General features: G+C 45.2%; 1 protein-coding gene across 3 annotated transcripts in view; it reads right to left on the bottom strand.

Moving 5' to 3' along the window:
- The window catches only part of COBL (cordon-bleu WH2 repeat protein), a 303,066-nt gene that overhangs the window by 127,126 nt on the left and 150,746 nt on the right, over positions 1–25,194 (bottom strand). For all 3 annotated transcript variants that reach the window (XM_023232060.2, XM_023232059.2, XM_023232062.2), the window contains exon 6: positions 865–1,038. In XM_023232060.2, coding sequence (XP_023087828.1) covers positions 865–1,038 — 174 coding nt within the window. The remainder of the gene's footprint in view (positions 1–864; positions 1,039–25,194) is intronic.

Here is a 25,194-nt window from a genome sequence, read left to right on the forward strand (position 1 = left end):
ATAAAAATATTTTCTTCAAAAATGTGTTTCACTACAGGCTTTTCAGATAGGTTTTTAGGGATATGAAGGATCAAGGATGGGAACAAGATGGTCTCTGAGACCCAGGGATAAATAACACCCATGAAGGAACAGAGATGGATGACCAGAGGACCGACTTGCAAAAATAGACAGACAGATGGACATACCTGGACAGACCAACAAGCAGGCTGATAAGGAAATTACATGACATGTCAGGACCCTGCCATTTCGTTTCTGCTGCTATGACTTTTAATCAAGATCCAGGGGCCAAGCCTCACATTCAGGAGGCACAGACAGTTTTTAGGATATTTTGAGAGCAAATGAGCAAAAAGGGGCCTTGAACCTAAAGACTAGCAGGGGTGTGACACTCTCTATGCAAATGGGCTAGGCCACATGACCCAAGCAGCAAGGATTAGGAAATAAAGTCCTGCCACAGAATGAATGGACTCTGAATGTGCTTTCTGTAAATGTTGGCATTTGTGGCATACTGCCTCCACAGGAAGCTGGGATGCAGTCAGTCAGAAACATCTCAGCCCAGGGAAGAAGACTGCATCCTTATCTTTACACCTGCATGGTGGATCTGACATCTTAGGGTGTGTGGGGAGCAGGACTGGGCTGCTAGGTGCATCCTGACTGCCTTGGGGAACTCAGCTTCTCCGAGTTAAAAACACGAGCCCTTCCTGGCATCTTGCCTTTACTTCTAAATAAAGCTTAAATATTTGCCCTCAACACTCCAGTCGCTACAGCCACAAACATGAAGGATTACTGTGTTCCCAGGGAGCTTTGGAAGAATCAACTGTGTCATTGAAAAGATGCTTTGGTTGCTAGAACGGCCCACTGCCCTACCTTTTCCGATGCCTTGTCTTGCACAGGTGGACCTGAACCTGGAGGAGGAGGGGCTCGGCGCTTCTTCATCTCCGACTTCACGGACACCCCTGAGATGCTGCCCAGCGAGAGGGATGGACCCAGCGTAAGGGAACGTGAGTGCATGGATGGGGAGTTGGGTGTCGTTAAACAGCCCTGTTGGGGAAGAGACAAACAGAAAACCAAATCAGTGTGAGATGACTTCTCCCTGTATGAATGCTCACATGTGAAGACAAAGTTCCAATCCGTCCACCTGAGCTTGCACGGCAGCTGTCTCTGCGGTCAGCTTGAAAGGCTTTAGCAAGCCCCACCTGTAGCTTTCCAGGGAAAGCTGGAGAAGATGCTGCAGAACAGACTCATACTATGAGGCTCACTTTCGAGGGCGATGGCAGACTCTTTCGGCCACTAAGAGAACACTTAGCAGCTAGAATCATTTACACTTCTTGACCAACCTGCAGGTGTGAACTGGCCTCCTTAAAACTTTAACCTGTTGTCAGAATGAGCTCTTAGACACTGAAAAGAGGAAGGAACTGATCAAGAAATACATCCCCATGGGGAAGACACCAACAATCTTGGTCATCTTGGGAAGTACTCCACTTGTTGCCAGGAGGGGGCTTATGTTTCTTCTAATTTTCAGAAGTTAGGAAAACTGACAATGTGGTATAAGCAATATGCTATGAAGACTGTCTAGAACCATCAGTACAGTACTTAGTGACGGATACCTAATAAGCTGAAAGAAATACAAACCAACACACTAATTAACTGCTCTCAAGGGGCAATTTCTATACCAGGGGGAGCAGGCTATAGGACACACAAACTTTTTGAATCTTTTTTCTCCCTAAGGTCTGTTAACAGAATCATGTAAGTGCTAGTGCAGAAAGAGCATCTGGGGAACCAGCAGAGCCAGCACTCTAACTTCAAATTGAAAACAAGATGGTACCATGCTGTGTCCTGGTGCTTCTTCTCTCCTAGCCACGACAGCTCTTTCACAGCACCTGTTACCATGGACACAGTCAACACTGAGAGCCAATGCAGTAAAGGGTTAAGCCCACAGACCTTGGAGACACTGCCTGGGTTTGATTCCTTCTTTTGACCTTAGATGAGGTTTTTTTGGTGTGTGTGTAAGATACAAATCTTGGGCAAATTTTTAATTTCTCCCTACCCCAGTTTATCTCCTGTAAAACTGGGGTAAATAATAGTTCCTGCATTACAAAGCTATCATGTGAATCAAATGAGTGACTGGATGTAAAAGAGTTTGAAAGAGTTCTTGGCACATTGGCTGGGACTTGGGAGGTTAAGGTGGGAGGATCTCTTGAACCTGAGTTTGAGGCTGTAGTGAGCCATGCTGGTGTCACTGGAAGACAGAGTGAGATCCCACTTTAAAAAAAAAAAAAAAAAAAAAAAAGAGTTCTTGGTACAAAGTAAGTGCCCAATAAGTGTTAGCTATTATGATTATTATACTTGCTTGTTTGTATCTTCCTCTCCCATTAAGATGTGAACTCAATGAACACACTAATTATCACTCATTTTTACTGAAAACTGTATGTAATCATGTAATCCCAGCTCCAAACAGTTCCTAGTAGGTGGAGGGCCCTTCAGTCAACCTTCCTGAGAATGAATGAAAAGACAGATGACCCTCTGGGTCACTATGATTTCATGTTTTACACAATAAGCTTGTGGGTAAGATTTCATGTGAACAACTGGTTCTCCATATTTAAAATGAAGATAGAAAGGAAATCCATCATATTAAACAATGGCCCAGTATTATTTGTACTCAGATGCAAACGCTGTTGCTCTGCCAGTTATACGATCATTTGTTTTCCTGAAAAAAATTTGAACCACAGATTTTCTTGTGCTGAAATATTAAAGCCAAAGGACAAAACACTCCATGAAAGCTGCTTTTCATGCCATTAGTGCTTCGCTGCAGACACTGAACATCATTGATGCCCCATGCTTTGGCCATCAGGTACAGAGTTTCCATAGGAAACAGGTGAGGGTGGTATAACAGAAAAGAAACTAACACCCAGAAAACTCATCAATGCCTATTTAGGCTCCCACAGAAAAATGTAAGTTGCTCCCTTGAGTCCTTGAGTTCTGCAGCCATCATAGTCATTACTAAGCAAATAAGCCACGCAAAATAAACTCTGCCTTACATCCCCCTCCATGGCAACAGTGAGGACTCAGGGAGACGCAACTCAGATTTACTTAACCCTGCAGGATCTAGAAGACTAAATGAAGCACAGGAAGCAAACCAGAGAAGGGATTTTGCTCTTCACAGTTCTGGAGCTCGAAAGGTGTTTTGCTGGATGGCTGGTTTGTGCAAATGCCCCCAGATTCAGGGGGATTGCAAACCCCATCTTTCCTCATCAGTAGTCACTTAGCATATGGCCAGAGCATGGACAATGGGACCTTCCACATTGTTGTGTTTCCTCATCCACAACGTCTCTGCTGACAGTGACTGCACATGCACACACTCAGGCACATGTGCACACACTCTCACATGCATGCTCACAGACGTGCACTCACACGTGAACGCACGTTTTGGAGGATGCTTAAAGCTGTGGTAGTCGATGAAGAACTACACACCTCCACCCATGCCACCTGCTATCTCTAAAGCATACATGCCCCATCTGGCATCCCAGAAACACAATGTCCATGGTAGTGCATTCCACAACTACATATCTAATTGCTTGTCTTCACTCCACCCTGTCTAGACATGGAACTCCCAGTTCCTCTTGTCCTTGGTCCTCACCACAACTATGCCTGCCTGACTGATCACTCAACACTGCTGTGAATACACCTCTGTCCTGTAAATGCCCTGAGCACTTAAGGAAGGTCTGTGCAGAATACTCCCTTAAAAGAACTTTACAGCCGCCTCCCATTTCACATTGATTTCAGGTTTTAATTCGTAACTTTTTTTTGCTCTCATAAGCATCCTGGACATTTTGGATTATCTACTTTTTAAGGTAACGAATGGGAATAGACCCCATATAGTAGGTACATCCCCATCTTTAAAATGGGGAAAATTCCATTTCCTTCAAAGTTATTACAAGCATTAAATGAGGTAATTTAGATAAAGCACATTAGAAGTGTCCTATATATGTGGTTTCCTTCTTCTCTGGTATCTATTTTGAATGACAATGACCTCATGAGGGCCACAGTGAGATGACCTTGAACGGTGGAAAGTCAGAAGGCGAAAGTGCACCCCATCCCAAGTCCTCCTAGGAGTTCTGATGTGGATTATCTTCACACAATGGGCTCCTCATGATGCCATCATCTGAGACTCTGGAGCTTAACTGAATTTCAATACAACAGGTGATTTTTCTCCCCTAATTTGTTCTACACAATTAACAAATGTCTCTTCCCACCTCCCGCAACACTCCTAAGGAGGTCGATTGCAGGGTCCAATGGTCCTGAGCCACCAGACCCGCTCCTCAGTTCTGCTACTCAACAGTGTCTTCCCTTTAACCCAAGGGAAGACAAAAACTTTGTGCTGTCCAGAGAATACCCGTGTTTCATTTCTATATTCCTTCTTTCCCTAATTTTGGAATTTGTGCACAGAATTTAGAAAACAATCCACAGAATAATATGGGAGGAAAACATTGTGAAGTATTGAATCCTTTAAAGTCCTGACTCATATCAACAGGAAGTGAAAGGGAAAACCAAGAGCTTAATGTATGCAGTCTGGAGTCAAAACGCTTGGCCCCCACTATTATCCCAGTTTCCTTGATTGTCTCCTGCTACAAAGTGGCAAAGTTCATGAGGGACAGGCCACTGCTTGCCTGCAAGAGAGGTTTGGTTTCCTGTCCAAGCTTGTCAATATATACATGTTTTTAATATCAAGTTATTTTTTTGTAGGGAAGTGAGTCATAGCTCTCACCAAAGGTTGGCACCAAAATCCACAGATTTTGGCAGTCATGATCTTATCAAATTTTCTCAGGAGTTGCAAGTGCAACCAGATAAATCATTAAGAAAAAGCAATGAATAACAGAGAAAAGAAAACTAAGCAAATAGAACCTTCTGTCTCAGGCTTCATGGGACTTTGGTTGGTGGGATTTAAACTTCCTCCAGGCCAGCTGCTGTCATTCGATGGATAGTCAAATTCCACTGCATCCACCAAAGACAATGCAAAACTCTCTGTGTCCATGTCATCACACCACTGATAGCCAATTAACTCATCACATTCAGTATAAAATATCAGTGATTTGACCCTCATATGCACATCTGGGGAGAGAGGACAGGAAGAAGACGAAACGAACCATTTCCAGATCTGAGTGTCGGCTCAAAATAAAACCAGTATCATCTGCAGCAAGTATATATGACATGGGTCCTAATTTTAAATTTACACACACACACGCGCACGCACACACATTTATGTATGCATGGGTGTGTTTGCGCGTATATATATGTACATATTTGATTGCTTCTGTTTAAAATGTACTCGTCTCAGCAAAGCTTATTTTCCTTTTATTTGACTTTTATTGTGACCACAAAATACTATTCCACTGACAGGGACAAGGAGCTATGTAGAGCTAGCACTAGGCAGCAGGGGCGTGGCCCCAACAGCACAAGGGCCCCATAGAACCTGATAGGGCCCTGAGAATGCAGGTTGTCCCTGGAATACTTTTAGGGCTCACAAGTACCACAGAAAACACGTTGTCTCCCTCGCTCATTGACTTATAATTGATCAGTGATCAGTACCAGACAGGAAGCTGAGCACGTTCAAGGTAAACATTCCTATTTCGAGTCAGTACAAACTGCCACGGTTCATTTCCCTTTGCCAAAATTCTCGAAGAGATCCTCACAGAGCTGCCTCACAAGCACACCCACATTACAAAGCCTAAGATGGATCAATTTGTTCATACAACAAAAAGGGGCTTGATGGACTTCAGTCCCTTACTGTACTGCACAATACACTTCCAGGGACAAACAGGAGACGCTGTACCTGAAATCTTTCTGTTTAAATTGATTTTTTTTTAAGAGATGAATAGTCATTTTGTTTCCATTTCTCAAAGGTGTCTATCCTACAAATACAATTATATCTTGACTCATTTAATCAAGTCTACCAAAAGTCTGATTAGATCTTTTGACATGGCTATTGAGGAATTCAGATGTTGATTTCTGTGTCAAGGTTAAGGGATATCTTTTGGCTACAATAAGTATACTCTGAGCTGGCAATCAGCAATCCTCTCAGCAGAGGCTCTTCTAAATGGGATCAGATCCTCTTAAAATGGCATGATGTTTGTTGTTTTGATGGTGAGAAAAACTGAGGCCCGGGAGACTGATGGAGCTACTCAGGATGGCTCAGTTCCTTAGTAACAGAATCAATTAGAAAGATGAAACTAGAAATACGTTCCTGTTGCTGCCTGCAGCCTCCTCTCCTTAGACGATGCTGCCCCCTTTTGAAAGGCTTTACAACTTTTTTTTTTTTTTTTTTTTTTTAATGCTTTGTTACAGAATCAAGTGGCAGGGAAGATTCAACTCAGAACCTGTTATCCACATTGGCTTTTCTTCGGATACAGGTGTCAACAGGACTCAAGGCAGAACAATGCGACATAAACCAGATGAGGTGAATGGACACTCCCTGGGGTCTGTTGGGCAGAGCAGCTCAGGTCTGTCAAAGTTCCTGGCAAGGTGAGAATGGGGAGAACGCTGCTTCTCATCTGTGGTGGCTGGCACAGTCCTGGGTAAGGACAAGGCCAACTTTCCTTCCAAAGAGGGTGTTCTCTGTCTCTGCATTTCCTTATCCTCGGGGCACAGCCTTCCTGACAGACACTCCTTAAGCTGAATCCCTGAGCTAAATCCCGAGCTGTCTTCTGGCATCCTGGAAATCCTGCACTGATTCCGAGGAAGTGGCAAACCAAGAACCATGAAGCATGCCAGCTTCATGTGAACTAATCACCAGGAATGGGCAGGAAAATGGAACTTAGGAATCTCTTTTCTACAGGGTGAGGCGAGTAGGAAACGATTGCTCTTTTTTGGCCAAGTTTCCCCATGGAATGCCTGGGGGATGGCATTTTAAGTATTCAGAAGAAGAAAAGTGGCAGAAGCTACTTGGTCTGGATGCACATTTCAGCCAACAAAATACCGTGCCACGTAAGCTCTCTGATAATTTCTTGGCTGGCAAGACATTTTCTTAAAATGAGCAAACAAAGAGTATTCAACTGGTATTTGATTTTTTTTTTTTTTTTTGAGACAGAGTCTTACTCTGTCACCCAGGCTGGAGTGCAATGGTGTGGTCTCGGCTCACTGCAACCTCTGCCTTCCTGGTTCAAGGGATTCGCCTGCCTTAGCCTCCTGAGTAACTGGGATTACAGGAGCATGCCACCACACCCAGCTAATTTTTGTATTTTTACTAGAGACAGGGTTTTGTCATCTTGGCCAGGCTGGTCTCGAACTCCTGACCTCAAGTGATCCACCCGCCTCGGCCTCCCAAAGTGCTGGGATTACAGGCATGAGCTACCGCGCCGGACCTGATATTTTATTTTCTCTTAACAAAACTGGAAGATATGATTGAGGGTGAGCTATCAGACAGTATTTCAGTCTTATGAAGCAGGACCATCTGTGAGGCATCTGAATGTTTAGAATGCTTAATAATGACAATTTCAGAAAGGCAGAGGTTTCTGAAAAGCTTGTAAATTAAAAGGAAATGAGCCCTGGGGTGCTTCAAAGATGGATGACATGTGATGTGTGTCCTCAGGCAGGCAGGATCTTGTGACAGTGGCCACAGCAGACCACAGAAGCTCATCTCCAGCCAAGCCAGGGGGAGGGAGCAGATGCAGGGCTTCTGTCTCTGCATTTTGCAGGTTTGGTGCAAAGTTCATCAGGGCAGGTGGAGGAGGAAAAGAGGAAAGGCATCCAAGGGGAAGGATAAGGCAAGAGAAGGTTATGAAAGGTTAAGTCATGATGTGCAGTGTAGTGACTGACCAGAATTACAAGGCAAGGAGTGGGGGCTTGGCAGCAACAGAGAAGAGCGTCAGGGAAAGGATGTTCACAGGGCATGCCTCAATCTGCATGCGTGTGTGTGTGAGTATGTGTGGTGACTGCTTGTGGTCAGATTTCAGCTGAGGCAAACTCAATTAGGTACAGTTTCAGGGAAAAATGAGTTTCCAATTTATATAAATAATACAATCCTAATGAAAAAGGGAAGGTTTTTCCCTCTCAAATGTGCATGTAAAATTTCCCATAATTTATGTGGTGACACATTTTGAATAACTGACTTATAAGTTCAGTTTTCTATACTTCATCAAGAGTGATACTTTATGTGTAGCCCTCCTCCAGATTAATGGATTTCTCCAAATGAAACCAAGTATTTCATTTTAAGTGGGCCTTTTGTTAAAGAGCATTTTAATAATACTATGGACTAGACCAGGAAAGGAATGAGAAACTCGGCTGTAGACGTGCACGGGGCAGGTCTGGGTGCCGACTGAAAGGGTACCACTAAAGGATACGGAAACAAAACAAAAAAGGGAACAATTCCTGTGCAGTAAATAGGATTGTTTCTAAAACGTGCACCAAATCAGGAAGGCTTCCCTGTAACTCCAGGTCACTGAGTCATGAGGTGGAGGAAATAAGCTGATCAGATTTCCCCCTTGGCAAAAATGTCTTTTCAAGAAAAGTAGGATTTATTTTTTAAGAAGCAGGAAAAGTAGCTGCGTGGTTCCAGAGCCTCTCTTCTCGGGGAGTAGACTAATTCTCTGATGCACTGTTTATAATGTTGCCCTCTCTAATCTGCTAAGGGACTTATCACTCATCACTACCTGCATGTAGCATGCTGTAGAAGAGGGTTCAGAGGGTGACCACATAATTTATTATTCAAATTAGAACTAGTTTTCAAGTGATCTAAAGGAAGCCTAATGGAAAAGAACGCAGTGACATCAGCATTGTTGGGACTGTCCCAGGCTAGCAGAAGTGTGGTCTCTCCACCTGGGTAGCATATGAGCTGACACCTGACAGGTGCAAAGAGAACAACTCAGCCGGTTAGGGAGGAAATCTAAACTCCAGGCTCAGAAAATGGTGATAGATTCATGTGCAGGCATGTATTTTACACATATTAACCCACTTGACCCTCATACCAGCTCTATGAGGAAGGTAATTATATGATCCTCTTTTCACAGCTAAGGAAACTCAGGTACAGCGAGTGAGTGGTTGCCCAAGGTCACACACTAGGAAGTGGTGGAGCCATGGGGTAAAGGTTCGCAAATTCAGTTGCATGGAATTCCCTGGAGTATTAATGATGTGCACACCCAGGCTGCACCCCAATCCAAGCATATCCGAAACCCTGGAGCCGGACCAGGCACTGGCTATTTTCCTTTTTTAAATTATGATAACAAAATGTGTGTAATAACATAAAATTAACTATGTTAGCCATTTGAAGGCATACAATCCCTGGTGTTAAGTACATTGACACTCATCCAGACATCACCACTATCTATTTCAGAATGTTTTCATCATCCCAAAAGGAGACCTTGTACCCATTAAGCAGACACTCCCCAATCTCCTTTCCCACCCCAGTCCCAGACAAACCCCAGTTTGCTTTTGGACTCTATGGATTTACCTCTTCCAAATGTTTCATATAAATGAAATCAAACAACATATGATCTTTGTGTTTGGCTTCTTTCACTTAGCATAATGTTTTCAAGGTTTGCTCACAATGCAGCATGTATCAGTATTTCATTCCTTGTTAAGGCTGAATGTTTGGATGTATATACCACATTCTTATCCACTCATCTATTCATGAGCATTAGTGTTGTTTCTACTTTTTGGCTACTGTGGACAGAGCTGCTATAAGCATTTGTGTACTGTTTTACTTGTTTTTAATTTGTTTTGGGTTTTTTTTCCTTTTTTTTTTTTTCTGAGACAGAATCTCGCTCTTGTCGCCCAGGCTGGAGTGCAGTGGTGCAATCTCAGCTCACTGCAACCTCTGCCTCCCAGGTTCAAGCGATTTTCCTGCCTCAGCCTCCTGAGTAACTGGGATTACAGGCGTCCACCACTATGCCCGACTAATTTTTTGTATATTTAGTAGAGACAGGGTTTTACCATGTTGGCCAGGCTGGTCTTGAACTCTTGACCTCAAATGATCAGCCTGCCTCAGCCTCCCAAAGTGCTGGGATTACAGGTGTGAGCCACCGTGCCCAGCCTGTTTTTAATTCTTTTGGGTATATTCCTAGGAGCAGAATTGTGGCTCATAAGTTATTCCTTTTTTTTTTTTAGATGGAGTGTCGCTCTTGTTGCCTAGGCTGGAGTGCAGTGGCGCAAACTCAGCTCACTGTAACCTCTACCTCCTGGGTTCGAGCTTCTCCTGCCTCAGCCTCCAGAGTAGCCGGGATTATAGGCACCCGCCACCACACCCAGCTAATTTTTGTACTTTTAGTAGAGATGGGGTTTCGCCATGTTGGCTGGTCTCGAACTCCTGACCTCAGGTGATCCATCCACCTCGGCCTCCCAAAGTGCTGGGATAACAGGATTGAGCCACTGCATCCGGCCTGTTATTCCAATGTTTAACTTACTGAGGAACAGCCAAAATGTTTTTCACAGTGGCTGTACCATTTTACTTTCTCATCAGCAATGAACAAGGGTTTCAGTTTATTCATGTCCTGACCAACATTTGTTTTCCTTTTGTTTGAACAGCCGTCTTTCGTGTGTGTGAAGCAGTGTCTCCCTATGGTTTTGAACTGCACTTCCCCTACTACTAATGAGGTGGAGGCATCTTTCCGTGTGTTTGCTCCCATTAGGCATCTGTGTCTGGGAATCAAGATTGGGCCCCAGTGCTCTTACCTTTGCTCCTGACTATCACAGCACACTGCCCAGGCTGGAGGTGGCTCACTTTTATTCTCTCTTAAGGAACAGTGCCTTAGAGCATCAGCCATCATATTACTGGTCCCAAGCCCCATGATTTCATATGCATGGGTTTCATATGCAAGGTGCCAGCCTCTGTGAGCAGCATCTGTGCAAGAGCTGCAATGCCATCCTTCTGTCTTCTTCAAAAAGTGTATCAGAGAGGGAATAATCACATTTTTTCCAGGTAAAACTGAATGGCTTTTGTCTGTTTAAATCACTCACAAATTTCGGTACTCTATTGTTAATTAACAAATAATTAATCAGCCCCTCCTTGGGGCTCCCCTGCCACCTCCTTTTAGAATTGATGCAAAGCATAACAGCTGGTCAAGTGCACATCCCCATGACTGCAGGGAAGGGCTGCCAAGCATACGCATCTCAAGGTCACCCATGAAGTTCACCTTCAAAGCAACTGGCAGTTTCCTTGAGGTTCTCCTGGTAATCTTGTCATTTAGCCACAGTCCTTTCCTATTTTCTGGCATGACCTGTGGGACTCAGATTCTATAGCTCTTCTGCCATGCCCCGCTCTGTTCTCCCATTAAGATATTATCTCTTGTTGGAAATAAAAAGAGGGGACAGAGGAAGGCGACTGCCGTGAAGCTGCTAGTGCAGGAATGCGGGGTGGGGAGGAGGGCAGTAGCCTAGATTTCTGGGAAGCGGGGAGAGTTAGAAAGAAGGTCTGGTGAAGAGCTGTGCATTTTCTCATGTAAAGGCAGGTGGTGCAGAGCAGGAGTCGTGAGGGATACAGGGTATTCCCTCGCTTCTTTCCAACTCAAGGTGAGCAGGTCAGAGCAGTCAGGAGGAAAACCCAAGAGCTACAAAAGTTACCTAATAGGAGGGCTGTGGTCCACTGGGAAGTTGGAGAGCAGATACGGCTGCTGATCCCCTGGCAGCCCCAGGAGGGGTGTGACACTCCCAGTTCCCCACCTTGGGCATCGTGATGGGGAGCCAGCAGGGGGCTCCTCATTAACCGGCAGGAAGTGTTCTACAGACCAGGGTCCCTGCACAGGGACAGGAGAAGGCACTGCAGAGGGGAGGGGAATGGCTTGCCTCTCAGAGTCCAGTCAGAACTCTGCAGCCCTGGGGCAGCTGTGACCTCCAGGCTGTGTCAGTCCTGCACTTGCAGGTGGCTGGGTATGGCCTCCCCTCTCTAGAGAACAGTTGGGAGCCAGCACGCTGAGAACCTGCCCATGGCCATCCACTAAGCCCTTCCTTGTCCTGGCTCACAAAAAGGTCCCTCAGCCTTACATGGGTCACATTTGTTAGAAACGCTTGTTCCTCGCTGCCATAAAGATAGAGCACTGGAACATAAATTTAATTTCCTCAGCAAGGTCATTTTTACTTTCTGCAGAAAGGGTATACTCGCCAGCAGTTTTGCCACGAGAGGACACCAAACAAAGGAGACAGGGTCATTTATAACCTGATGCATCCACGTTGCTGCTGTGTCCAGTTTCCATTGGCTGGAACAGGACCTCACATGCTGTATTTGTCCTGTTTGGCTAGCAACTTAGAACTTTTTAAAAGAGGCAAAGGCAGAGAACAAAGGAAGGAGTAAGTAACTTGTGGAATGCTGAGAAAGGTAAAAACACCTTCAAATAAGGAAGAGGAACAGGCTATGACCTAATGCCCGCTTGGGTTAGTATAAGCATGCCAGGGCAAATACTTAGGCTAAATTGTGGGAGCTAAGAGCTAATAACATAAAAGGACATTGATTTCTTTTTTCTTTTCTTTCTTTTTTTTTTTTTTTTGAGACAGAGTCTCACCCTGTCACCCAGGCTGGAGTGCAGTGGCGCGCTCTCGGCTCACTGCAAGCTCTGCCTCTTGGGTTCACATCATTTTCCTGCTTCAGCCTCCCGAGTAGCTGGGACTACAGGTGCCTGCCACCATGCCCGGCTAAGTTTTTTGCATTTTTATTTTATAGTAGAGATGGGGTTTTACTGTGTTAGCCAGGATGGTCTCAATCTCCTGACTTCGTGATCTACCCGCCTCGGCCTCCCAAAGTGCTGGGATTACAGGCGTGAGCCACCGTGCCCGGCCACATTGATTTCTTTATTATGGCTAGCAGATATTTAAGAATGTTAGCACAGGTCTTAGAATAAATTTTGCTTCTAAGAGAAGTTATGATTTATTCCTAATTAGACAGAGAGGAGAGTCTCTTTGAAGAGGAACCTCCTACTGTTTACAGGGCAGGTAGGAGGCAGCCAGAGTGACTGGGGCGGGGGCTACAAAGGGAAGGGGAACCATTTCCCCTCATCTTCCCTCGCTTTGTCTTCTTCTCATAGCTCACGCTCCACCTCAGCTCCTGTTAGATTCTATTTTGGTCGGTTTCTAAGGTACAACTCTACTGGCTTTTAAGCAAAACTATACGTGCTATTCAATGTCTCCCTCTCCTCAAGTTGCAGGTACCCCTCAACAGCCCACTGGGTCCTGTTGCCCTCCATCTTTTCTCTGACACAGCGGCTTCCAAGGCCTTGGCCCATGGATGCTGTCCATGCCGCTAAGGTCTTATCCTGGCCCCTCTCCTGCCTGGCTGCCCATAAACGCCCTTGACTTACTCCCAAATTTTCCTGACTTGCTGTGGCTCACTCCTGAATTTCCTTAGCTCCCTTTCCGGGGAATCCTTCCAACTGGAAATGCATATCCCTCCACGACCATGGTTCTCGGTGTTCTGGCCTCACCTGTCTGAGATCCACTCCCCTGAATACCCCTTCAGAGCCAGGTCAAGGTGTGGGAAGGGAGGTGGGGTGCTGCCAGGGGGAGTGTAGCAGAGGCAAGCCAGGGCTGGCCGTTCAGACACCCCCGTGGAGAACCACTGCTCTAGGCATCCCCAACCCCTTTATCATTTACTCTGTGCGTGTGTAAACATGCATACACATATACAACTTCACCCCACCACAAAAAAAATCTCTTATCTTTGTAAACACTCAAGCCCACAATTCCAATTTTAATACAGGAACCACACCTCCCTATTTCTGGGTGGTGTGGTTTTCCAAGTTCCTGAGACATCCTCTATGCTCTATGTCAAGGTTTGCTATAAACGCCAAGCCTGCAGGGGCATTTATCTTCCCCATATGGCCCAACAGCTACACTGTTCTGCTGCTTGGCTTGATTTTTTCTCTGTTTCTGTGAGGCAATGTGAAGTGCAAGTGTCCGCCACTTCTCGTGAACAGAGTCATCTCCTGATGATTGCCACAGGGCTGCAGACACCCATTTTCTGAATACCACGGGGGCACATCACTTCTCCTGAAAGGGCAGGAACTGGCATCTGTGGTGCCTTCCCCATCTGTGGTCAAAGACAGGTCTGTCCAGGCTCCAGGCTTCCTCCCCAGTCACACTTTCTTCAAGGGTCATGTGTTCCTGAACCCATCTTCGCACTACAAGCAAGACACCATCCCCACTTTGTCTACAATTTTATCTCCCACTTTCTGAGCAACTTTTAAACTGGCTGGTACACTTGCAAAAATAAGCAAATAAACTGATTTTCTCATTGCTTTTAGAGTGTTTGGTGAACTTACTCTTAATGGATTTAACCCAATTCCAAATTTATTATTTCACTATTTGTCCCAGAATGTGTTTTTGTTTTGTATTGTTTTTTGTTTTTGAGATGGAGTCTCACTGTGTTGCCCAGGCTGGAGTGCAGTGGTGCAACCTCAGCTCACTGCTACCTCCTCCTCCCAAGTTCAAGAGATTCTCCTGCCTCAGCCTCCGAGTAGCTGGGATTACAGGTGCTCACCTAATTATTGTATTTTTCGTAGAGCTGCAGTTTCAGTATCTTTGTAAACCGCATCTTTGCTGGCCAGGCTGGTCTCGAACTCCTGACCTCAGGTGATCCGCCTGCCTCAGCCTCCCAAAGTGCTGCGATTACAGGCATGAGCCACTGCAGCCAGACCAGAATGTCTAAAGTAAGAATACAAAAGTGATCACTTCCTCTGGAACTTCTTACGTTTTCTTTACTTCCATTAAAACACTGGAAGTTGGCATTCTCCAGGGAGATACTTCCAGGCATGCAAGCACATGCTCTCACACAGAAAACAAGGCATGTGTCGCTTCCACAGAAAACACTGCAGGGCGAAGGGAGAGGAGCCGAGCCCCTCTGAGCTGCAGAATGACGGGTACACCTTGGGCTCACTCATCAGCTAAGTGAACTGTGTATTCCAGAAGTGCCTTAGCAGAGTAGCCCAACCTTCTGGCCAACCACAGTCTCTGACAGGCCAGTGTCTACTGCTCTTACTCACAAGGCCTATAGCCTAGACAGCTTCCTACATTTCTGATAGCGTTCACGACTGAACATACGTGTTAGGAAAGGAAGAGAAGTCACTCGGCATACCTTTCATACTCATCCCACGCTAAGAGAGACATCATTAGTCAACCCCAGTAACCTTCTCCATTCAGTGTTTCAGGAAGCTCCTCCAATACACAGCTGCCGTGGATCATCTTCATTATTATTAAATGGCTATACTCATCTTCTTACATTTTGATTGTTCTCAACATAAATGTTAACATTTCTCTTGGTTTCCTGGAGAAACTGTGGGAGTCAGGCAATCCTCCAATCCTCCAGGAGAAAATAGAAACTATAACTGACCTTCTTTCAGCCGAAACAATGAGACCAGGTTGACACAACCACTTGGCCACTTCCAGTAGATAATTCTGGTTGAGTTCATTGTCCAGAGGAAGACCACCTATGGCTGCTCAAGGTTGGGGAGGGACCACAGGCTGCATAACTCAAAGGGAAATGTCTGCTTCTGGCCAAGAGGTACTAGATCTTGGGGAGACTGCTCTATTTTTCTTAGCACAAAATTATAGCCGGGATGTCATGTTCTTACCCAGATATGGGCCCACACTTCAACTCTTTTCAGATGCTCAATTGGTTCTTTCTGGTCGCAGAGAGCCCCTTCTTCAGGAGCAAGAGTCACCTGCTCCCCTCCCCACCCCAAATCGGCACTGACGACTCCTCCCAATTTTGATCTGACCTCTGACCATGGTCAGGGCAAGCAAATGAGTCAGTAAGCCCCCTGTGCTTGCATGAAGCAGACAAAAACACAGCTCTTTACAGATGTGGATCTTTCTGCCAATGAAAATCCTCGGCTCTTTCCCACACTATTGTAAAATCCTATCTCAGTTCAGCTGCTGTACATAGGCAAACATTTCCAGGCTTAATGCACTGTTTTATGTTCAAGTCCTCTGGCCTTGCATCACAGGCAACTAAGATCTGTATAAATGCTGTGTGTCACCTCTGCTGCTATCCCACCCGGTTCTGCTTCATCTACAACCTGCGACCTGTAAGTATGTTGAGTTCCCGTGCCCTGGGATGCAGGTGGACATCGCTCCTCTAGGCTCTCACAGATCAAGAGAAAATGCCCACTGGAGGAAATCTGTCCCCCACTCTGGCGTTGCACCTGCCCTTCCAGGGTCTCTCAATGAGATACTAACAAGTGACTGGTATGGCTAAGAATGTAAAAGAAGGTGAAAAACTAAAGGTTCTGTTTTTTTAAAAAAGATATTTGAGCCTTGTTAACCATTCAGAGTATACCCTTCATGACCTGGTAGCTTCATAAAAGCATACAAAGAGAGGCAGAATAAACATTTAGGATAATTACAGCTGGCCTGCAGCAAAGTCCAGTAAGCCCTGTAATTTCCTGGTCAAGAGGAAGCTCAGGCTTTAGGACAAACTGAAAAACAATCATACCAGCAGATGCTAAAAGGAGTATTTCCCAGCTTCCTTGGTTAGGACAGAGCTTTGAATCATTTCTTCAAGAGCAGAAAGGGACCTGTGTGCCTAGAGCAGGCTGGACACAGAGCCTCCTCCTGGGAGACCCCACAAACAAGCCAGGGTCGCCCACTAGCTGTTCACCAATGGTCAGCACCCTCAGTGGCCTGTGGCCATTCCTTAACTCAGGCATATTAGCAAAACATCTCTTTAATGATCTGATTTTGGCTTACTAGCCATTTCCTGCTCACAAATCCTATGATCTCAGGACAAACTCTGCTCTTACTCAAAAAGTCATACTTTGTGATGCACACATTCCATAACGATGCCTTGAAGTTAAGTTTAAGGACTATGGCATTACAGGAAAATGCCAAGATAGACTACTACTCCAAGAGCAGAAAAGGAACACTCTGGCTAGGCACAAGGGACAGGCCCAAGACAAATATGCAGAGATGACAAGTGCTCCAGACAGGAAGGGGGACCATTTAACCGTAAGTCAAATAAAAATCAATTACTTTGCAGTACTAGGAAAGCTCTCACATCTGTAGCTTGTTTTTTAGCTACCCTGACTCCCACCCCAGTCAAATTTAGTTGGTACCATGATTCACTTTTGTCCCATCCTCGTAAGCCTCCTGAACCCCCGAGGCTGCCTACTCCCTGGTGGGGGTTCAGGAGGCTGACTTGCATTTTTATAGAAACCATCTCTGTCCAGCCCCTTCTGTTAGCACGTTTGCCCGACCTAAAGCAAGAGAAAAAAACAGCAGTAAGCTATTAATTAATACTTTCAAGGTTTCCCAGGTATTCCTCTCCTTCAGTTAAATCCACTGCCATGAGTTTTCTCTGTTGTTTCCTACAAACCTACCTACGTTTTCTGTTGCTAAGAGTTGGCAAAGGCAGAAAACTATTCCAAAACTAAAAGTGGTTTCATATACAAGTTAATTGACAATATAAACAGGCTGGAAAGCAGCATCTTTTCTCATCCTTGTTATATGATTTTTCTGGTGCATTCAGGGCCATGTCGGGGCAGAGGCTGGCGATGATCTTGGGGACATTTCTGCTCCTCGTGCCTGAATGGGAATGCTCCAATGGTTCAGCCCAGGCATCCTCTAACTCAGATCTGCCATCCACGGGGTGGGGGGGCCAGATCAAGAATCCTCTAAAAGGGCAAGCAATGAACTGAACCAAACCACAATCCTTTGTTACGAAGATTTTCATTTTTACATATGGCTAAGAGCTACTTATCACTCGCCTACTATTGTATATTGTAAGGTTAAATTAATACATAGTTAGAATTTACTCTGGATTCTAATTTTGTCCTCTTCTGTGGGTCCCAGGTGCCACGGGGAATTGTAAAGATCTTATCAAATGCGTGCCCACCCTGGTGAGAAGCTCATAGTATAAAGAAAGATGCTTTTTTATTAGCACATCACTGGCACCATACAAAAGTTGGTCTTAGGTTTAAAATGCTATGACTCACTCTTATTTCTGAATAATATAGTACTGTTAATTTTGCTTTATTGCTACCAATTATTACTGATAATTAAAGATATCTAGCTAATAATTAAGATGGTTAGCAAATAATTTTGAAATAACTAGAATAAAGTAAAAACAAGAAGCCATCCCTATTCTATACTAAAAAGCAACCGTAAATGTAATCATTCCTAATGCACTTGTATATTAATGTTGCATTACTGAGAAGCTGCCTGCAAGTATGTGTTATTTAAATAACATTGCTGAAGATGTCATTGTGACTGCTGTCTGCTGTTAACAGCATGCTCCATGACCTACAATCTCACAGATCGGCTTCTCTTCTCTTCTCTTACACAGTAGATGGGCAATATGATTGCTGACAGCCAGTGAACTCACATGACTTCTTTACATCCTTCCCTTCCCTGTCATCAAGGAAATGGGGACAAAAGACCACGGAAGCTGCTGTGGTAAGGAGGCCACAGGGTCTCTGGCCCTGCTTGGTGGGTAACGTCAGGACAGCCAGCTGAGTAGTACCTCTGCTCTCCTTTCAGTGATTCCAATATCAGTGCTGTCACACGACAGCCAGCTAACGTTTGTATTTCCCAGACTCCTTTGCAGCAATATAGAGCCATGTCCTTAAGTTCTCGCCAATAAAATGGGAATGGATGGGAGGTGCATGTGACTTCCAGACTGGCCTGTAGAGACCTCACAAATGTGTCCTTCCATGGCGTCCCCTCCAACTGACGGAGAAGCAGATGGCTGTGGTCGTCATGGAGGCCTGTGTTGCTGAAAGGTGAGTGCCTCCAACCTTGGCAGCTGAAACCTCCCAAGTCCCCTTAGAGTCACCAAGAGCCTCTGAATCCAAAGCTGCTGAATTCTGGGGATTTCCTTGTGAGAGCAGCTCAGCCCCGCCTTACTAACATGTTGGCCACAGCCAAGGCAGTCAGAGTTCCATGCATATTCTCCACACATAGAAGGAAGACAGAGGACAAACCATGAGGGCAGTTTTAAGCTACAGCCCTAAGGTTGGCTGCTGGACCTCATAAGAACAGGCACAGACCAATGTGCTATGAGCGCAAACTGAAGCAGAGAACATGGGCAGGGCACGGAGGGCCAAGGCACAAAGGGGCTTTGAGAGGTTTACAGGAAGGGTGCCATAGAACTGACATCACTCACAGTTCCAGGGGAGCGAATAGGATTCTAATGGAGGCAGCAAATCCTGATCTGGGGCATGACTGTACTTCAGTAAAACAATAGATGTCATTATGTCCCAGCAAAAGCATTAAAATGAGGCTTCTCTTTTCATCAACCTCTGTACGAACAACTCCTGGTACGATGTGGGCACCTCCCCTCCTCTCTGAGAATCTGTGGCTGGGCCATGGGTAACATTAGGGTCTGCGTCACTGGCACACATCCCAATCCCAACCTATAGGTGTGCAGCCAGCAGGTAAGAGGAGAGGAATGGGCATGGGCAATTTTCACAAAACACTCGAGAAAATTCAGTATATCCTCTTCCATTTCCACTGGGGAAAATATCATTCAAAATCTCTGCATCAAAATTGAGAGTTCTGGGCAACCGGGTCATCTGCTTCAGCATTCACCAATCTTTTTCCTTTTTATGTGTGTAACTTTTGCTTACACTACTGGAGACTGTCTCTAACATGGGATATAAAGTATTAACAAACTGCACCAGAGACCAATTCTCATTGGCTACACCTCTGACCAAGGCAGGCATGCGTTCAATGAACATATCTAAGTTCCTACTCTTGTTTCCAAGCACTGCACTAGTTGAACAATCAGAAATAATAGCAATAATAATAATAAGTGGCTCTGTCCTCATAGAGCTTAAAGTCACTTTACCTGTTTGCTCCCAACTAACTCCAACGTTTTAACAAAATTCAGCTACAAATGGTTACTGAGGTCAGAAGATAACCTCTGGAAGAAGGGGCAGAGATGATTTTGGATACAGCCAAACCAATTATCAATAGATGGCTGCAAAGACAGGGTCAGAAGCCACTCTTTGCCTGGGTCATAAAATATGCAATATTTAGGACAATAAAGAGTTTCACTTGGTAACAGAGAGACTGTATAGTTCCAGCCGGGCGCAGTGGCTCACGCCTGTAATCCCAGCACTTTGGGAGGCTGAGGTGGGCAGATCACGAGGTCAGGGGTTCAAGACCAGCCTGAACAACATTGTGAAATCCTGTCTCTACTAAAAATACAAAAAAATTTAGCTGGGCCTGGTGGCACACGCCTGTAATCCCAGCTACTCAGGAGGCTTGAGGCAGGAGAATTGCTTGAATCTGGGAGGTGGAGGTTGTAGTGAGCTGAGATCATGCCACTGCACTCCAGCCTAGGTGACAGAGTCAGACTCCATCTCAAAAAGAAAGAAAACAAAAGAAAAGAGAAAAGAAAAGAAGGAAAGGAAGGAAAGAACAGAAAGAAAGGAAAGAAAGAAAGACTGCACAGTTCCTATATACCCTCGGTTTCATTTCTACAGATTTCAACTCCCCGACCATAAATGAAGGAACACTCAGAAGCTCCACACCTATGGAGTAGTGTGTGTTAAACAGAGTGGTATCCAAGTCAGTAAACCTTTAACTTAATGGAACTTAAACAGAGAAACGTTATCTGCTCAGGACTATTTAAGCCCTACTGTGTGAATTGCTTAGAACTGACCTGAAGCATCGACTCTAGGTCCCATTCTAACGGTTCTTATGGAAGGGAGCCTGCATCATCAGTAACGAAAATATCAACATTCGCTTCTGCCACTCTCCATGCAACCAAGCAAAACACAGAGAGATCAAGGAAATTCAAATGCAACTGGGAATCATAGTTTCTCTGTAAACTATTGTATTTTCAAAGAAATAAGCTTCACAAACACCTGTATTTATAATTTGCTTACACTTTTTGCTATAAAACTAGAAAATCATCCAGAATATAGGACAGAAATTCATTGTGCTAAAAGAAAACAAATATCAAAGACAATCCACTTAGGATATATGACTAAAAGTCTATTTTTGTATTTCAACCAAAATACTCTGCACACACAGACACACACACACACACAATTTACAAGCCAAGAAGGCAAATTAATTCCTTTCTTACCCTTTCATTTTTCTTGTTTTTTTCCCCTTTTTTATCTCCCCATGATGTCCAGACAGTAGTTATTCTTGTCCAAGTTTATCAAATTATCTCAGTTTGAAGCTCAGGGCCAATACTTCTGAAAGGTCCCTTTCTGAAAACTCACCTGAGTGTCTCCTCTGAAGGAGACATCAGGTTCCCCAGGAATCACCCAGCAGAAAGCATCACCCAGAATTATTCAGCTTTATTGGAGGCTGTCGTTCAAAGGAATTACACTCACCATATAATTATAGATCCAGAATATATCATCTGGGACGGCAAATATTCTTAGCCAAGCAAATAAAAGAATTCTCTGATCTTTCTTACCCCAGATGAAGGGTCAAATATTGAGAAATAGCTAGTCATTTGTTCAGTCTATTTTTAAACACACGTTTCCAATGTACAGTCAATAAAAAAAATACCACCCTTCACACACACACACACACACACACAGACATACACAATGAACTGCAGTTAAGGGTGCACTTTCAAATCACTAAATGGAACTGCTGAAGAGTGGAAACTTTCATTTCTCAACCCTTCTCCTCTCTCTCCCCCTTAAAGTATTCTGTACGTAACATAGAAACACAGATGCCCCTAAGCTGGATTCCCCTCTGAGAGAGGGAGCCACGCAGCAGCATCGGCAGCTTAGCTGAGGCTTTGCCTTCTCTGTACAGACCTTCCTTCACCCTTCTCACAAGGAGAGCCGAGCCCTCTGACTCTAGCTCCTCACCAGGGCCTCAGGCTTAGTTCTCCTATTGCCTCATCTGCCCCCATACCTCGAATCAGGGTTTTAACAAGGCCTGGGCTGGCCAGACACGGTGGCTCACACCTATAATCCCAGCACTTTGGGAAGTCAAGGTGAGCAGATCACTTAAGGTCAGGAGTTCAAAACCAGTCTGGCCAATATGGTGAAACCCCGTCTCTACTAAAAATACAAAAAAATTAGCTGGGCGTGGTGGTGCGGGCCGTAATCCCAGCTACCTGGGAGCTGAGGCAGGAGAACTGCTTGAACCCAGGAGGCAGAGGTTGCAGTAAGCCAAGATCGCACCACTGCACTCCAGCCTGGGCAACATAGCAAGACTCCGCCTCAAAAAAAATAAACAAGGCCCCCGGCAATGCCAGAGCATTTGGAGTTTGAGTAACACTGGCAAGGGGTTCCTTGGTGTCTTCTGAGGGCAGGGGCTTGGCCTGGCTCCTCTGTGTGTCCCCAGTGCCCCCTGGTCTGCTGTGTCTCCTCTGGGACAGACTCAGCGTGTGCCCAGGGCAAGTGGTTGGGAAGGCGAGTATCTATGTGGGGAGGGATTTTAGAGGAGGCACTCTGCTCTCTTCTCCCTTTTCTTTTCTCCTTCTTTCTTTCCTTATTTTTTCCCTCAACATTCATTGTTCTTATTCTCTAAGTCAAAATTCAGACTTCGGAAAATAAATAATCACTTCAGGAAGTCTATTTATCGTACAACATGGTGACTATAATTAATAAGAATGTATTATATACTTGAAAATTACTGAAACAGTAGACTTCAAATGTTGTCACCACAAAAACATAAGTATGTGAGGTCATGGATATGGTAATTAGCTTGATTTAGCTGTTGCACAATGCCTTGATAAATAGTTTTTATTTGTCAATGGAAATAAACAAAATACAGACAATCATCACACACACTGTTAAAACATACAAAATATGCTCTGCGTTGTTTATGGACAGACACCCTTTCACTATATTTCTAAAAATATAAAACTTTTAAAAGGGTTGCTGCTCCTGGGGAAGGAAGAAAGAACCAGTTGTGTGAGGGAGGCAGTGTCACTGCGTCTGCTGTGTTTCTTAGTTGTTAACAAAAAGATAATGCAGCAAATGTAGTTAAACACACATTAACATTTGTTGATGGTGGATGATTGGTATGGGACTGTTTATTTTATTTATTATTTATTCCATTTATTTTGCTATTTCTATTTGCTTTTCTATTTCTGTTTATTCTATTTATTTTACTCTGTAATCTATGAATTGGTTCTATGCAAAATTTCAAAAAGGAGAAGAGACCATTAAGGTGCAGTTTATGTTGAAAGAATGGACCCGAACCCATGGGATGGCGGAAGGGCAGGGTGGGGGAGGAGGTGCAGCCCAGCAGCCTCCGCACTCACACGCGTCCACAGTCTGTAATCATCACTCAACAGGAAGAAAAGGGAAGGACTATTGGTCCGCGTGGGTCATATTTAAGATGCAGAAATCAAGAAAATGTGACAACCCTGGTAGAGGAAGCAATGGTGCCGCTAGCTGAGGAGACAATAAGGGAGCAGTGGGGATTTAAGAAGATCCCAGTCTCCAGGGTGGAGGACGCATCCCCGGGAGGCCCAGACCGTGGGGCAGGTGCCACTCTGAACAGAGCAGGGCGGGAGGCTGGGAAAGTGTCCGCCCCTGCCCTTTCCCAGGGAGGAGTTGGAAAAGAAAGCTGGCAAAAGTCGGGGAAGAAACACTCATTTCTAATGAAATGAAATCTGTAACATCAGCTAAAAACAGAAGATGAATGTGATGCAGGGACAAGCACATTGGCCTGTGCGCCCCCTGCCCTCTCAAGCCAGGGGTGTCCATGGGGCGGAGGACAGGGAAGGCGAGGCACGGGATGGGAGACAGGGATGGCGCGGGGGACAGGGAAGGCACAGGGCCGGGGACAGGGAAGGCGCAGCGCAGTGGGGGTGCAGGGATTGTGTGGGCAGGAAGGAGAGCTGAGAAACAGCGGCCCCAAGGGCCGACCGCGCGAATTGCCAGTGTGCGGGAGGCCCTATAGTCGACTTCCTTTTTTTAAGAATCTGGATCAAGACACAAGAAGAGCTGGCCAGGAGCTTGGAGCAGGGCAGCGCAGGCGGCGTTGCGGGCTCTCTGCAGCCCCGAGCCGCGCACCTGGTGGCCGCGCGCACCTGGCGGCCATGCTCTCTGGCTGCCCCCAGAAACCCAAGGCGCAAAGCAAGGAGATGCGGAGGAGGCTTTGGAGACCACAGGTGCTGGGAAGTGGAGCGCCAGGAGGTCCGGGCCAGGTGACAAGGGCAGGCTGTGCAAAGTGGTGAGATTCTGGATGTATCTTGAAGGTGGCAGATGCTATGAGGGTTGCACTGGAGGTGGAGTGGGAGAGCAAAGGGGGCAGAGATCGTGCCATTGCACTCCAGCCTGGGCAATGAGCGAAACTCAGAGTAGGAGAGCAAAGGAGGTGGAGTGGGAGAGCAAAGGGGGCCTCCCAAGGTTCTGGCCTGAGGCACTGTGATGGCAGATACGTCATCTCCTAGACAGGACAGGATACCGAGGGACAGATGCTTCTCACCTTCTCTGGTCTCTGAAGCAACTTAAATCCATGTGCAGGCAAGTGAGATTCTAGTTTTATACTTGTCTGACAAACAGCAGGGGAAGGCCAGAAAGGAAACTTAGACAGTGGAAATAATAGTCATGTTTTAGGGGAACATAAGGAAAATCAGTATTTGAAAGGGACATTTTCTACCTCAGTATCCTTAACAAACATCACATTTTCAGCCAAGTGGAGAAAAATCTACATTTCTTTTTTTCCCTCTGAGAACTGGTACTGGCATTAGGCCCTGTTATCAACTCTTCGGGATCTATTTGTATACTACTCCCATTGTAACAACCAAATGCTCTGGGAAAAAAAAAAATTCATCAACGCTTTAAAACCAAAACCCTCCTCTGATAGTTTCCAAGTTTGCATTGGAGATAATATGATAAGAATATTGTTAAAACTATTTGTTGTTGTTGTTGTTGTTTTGAGACATTTAGCTCATTGCCCAGGCTGGAGTGCAATGGCATGATCTCGGCTCACGGCAACCTCCGTCTCCCGAGTTCAAGTGATTCTCCTGCCTCAGTCTCCTGAGTAGCTGGGATTACAGGCATGTGACACCACGCCCAGCTAATTTTGTATTTTTCATAGAGACGGGGTTTTGCCATGTTGGTCAGGCTGGTCTCAAACTCCCGACCTCAGGTGATCCACTCACCTCGGCCACCCAAAGTTGGGATTACAGGCATGAGCCACCACGCCTGACCTATTTTTAATGGTCAAATAGGTACGTAAAGAATCTTAGAATGATTTTTTTAGATTACATAGTAAGGTCTATTTACTTTCCAATAGTTGATAGGCGTTTTATATATACAAGGCTCTGAATCAGAAATGGAGAGTTGA

This window comes from Piliocolobus tephrosceles, chromosome 8 (genome assembly GCF_002776525.5).
Source record: "Piliocolobus tephrosceles isolate RC106 chromosome 8, ASM277652v3, whole genome shotgun sequence".
In the NCBI taxonomy this organism is placed as follows: domain Eukaryota; kingdom Metazoa; phylum Chordata; class Mammalia; order Primates; family Cercopithecidae; genus Piliocolobus; species Piliocolobus tephrosceles.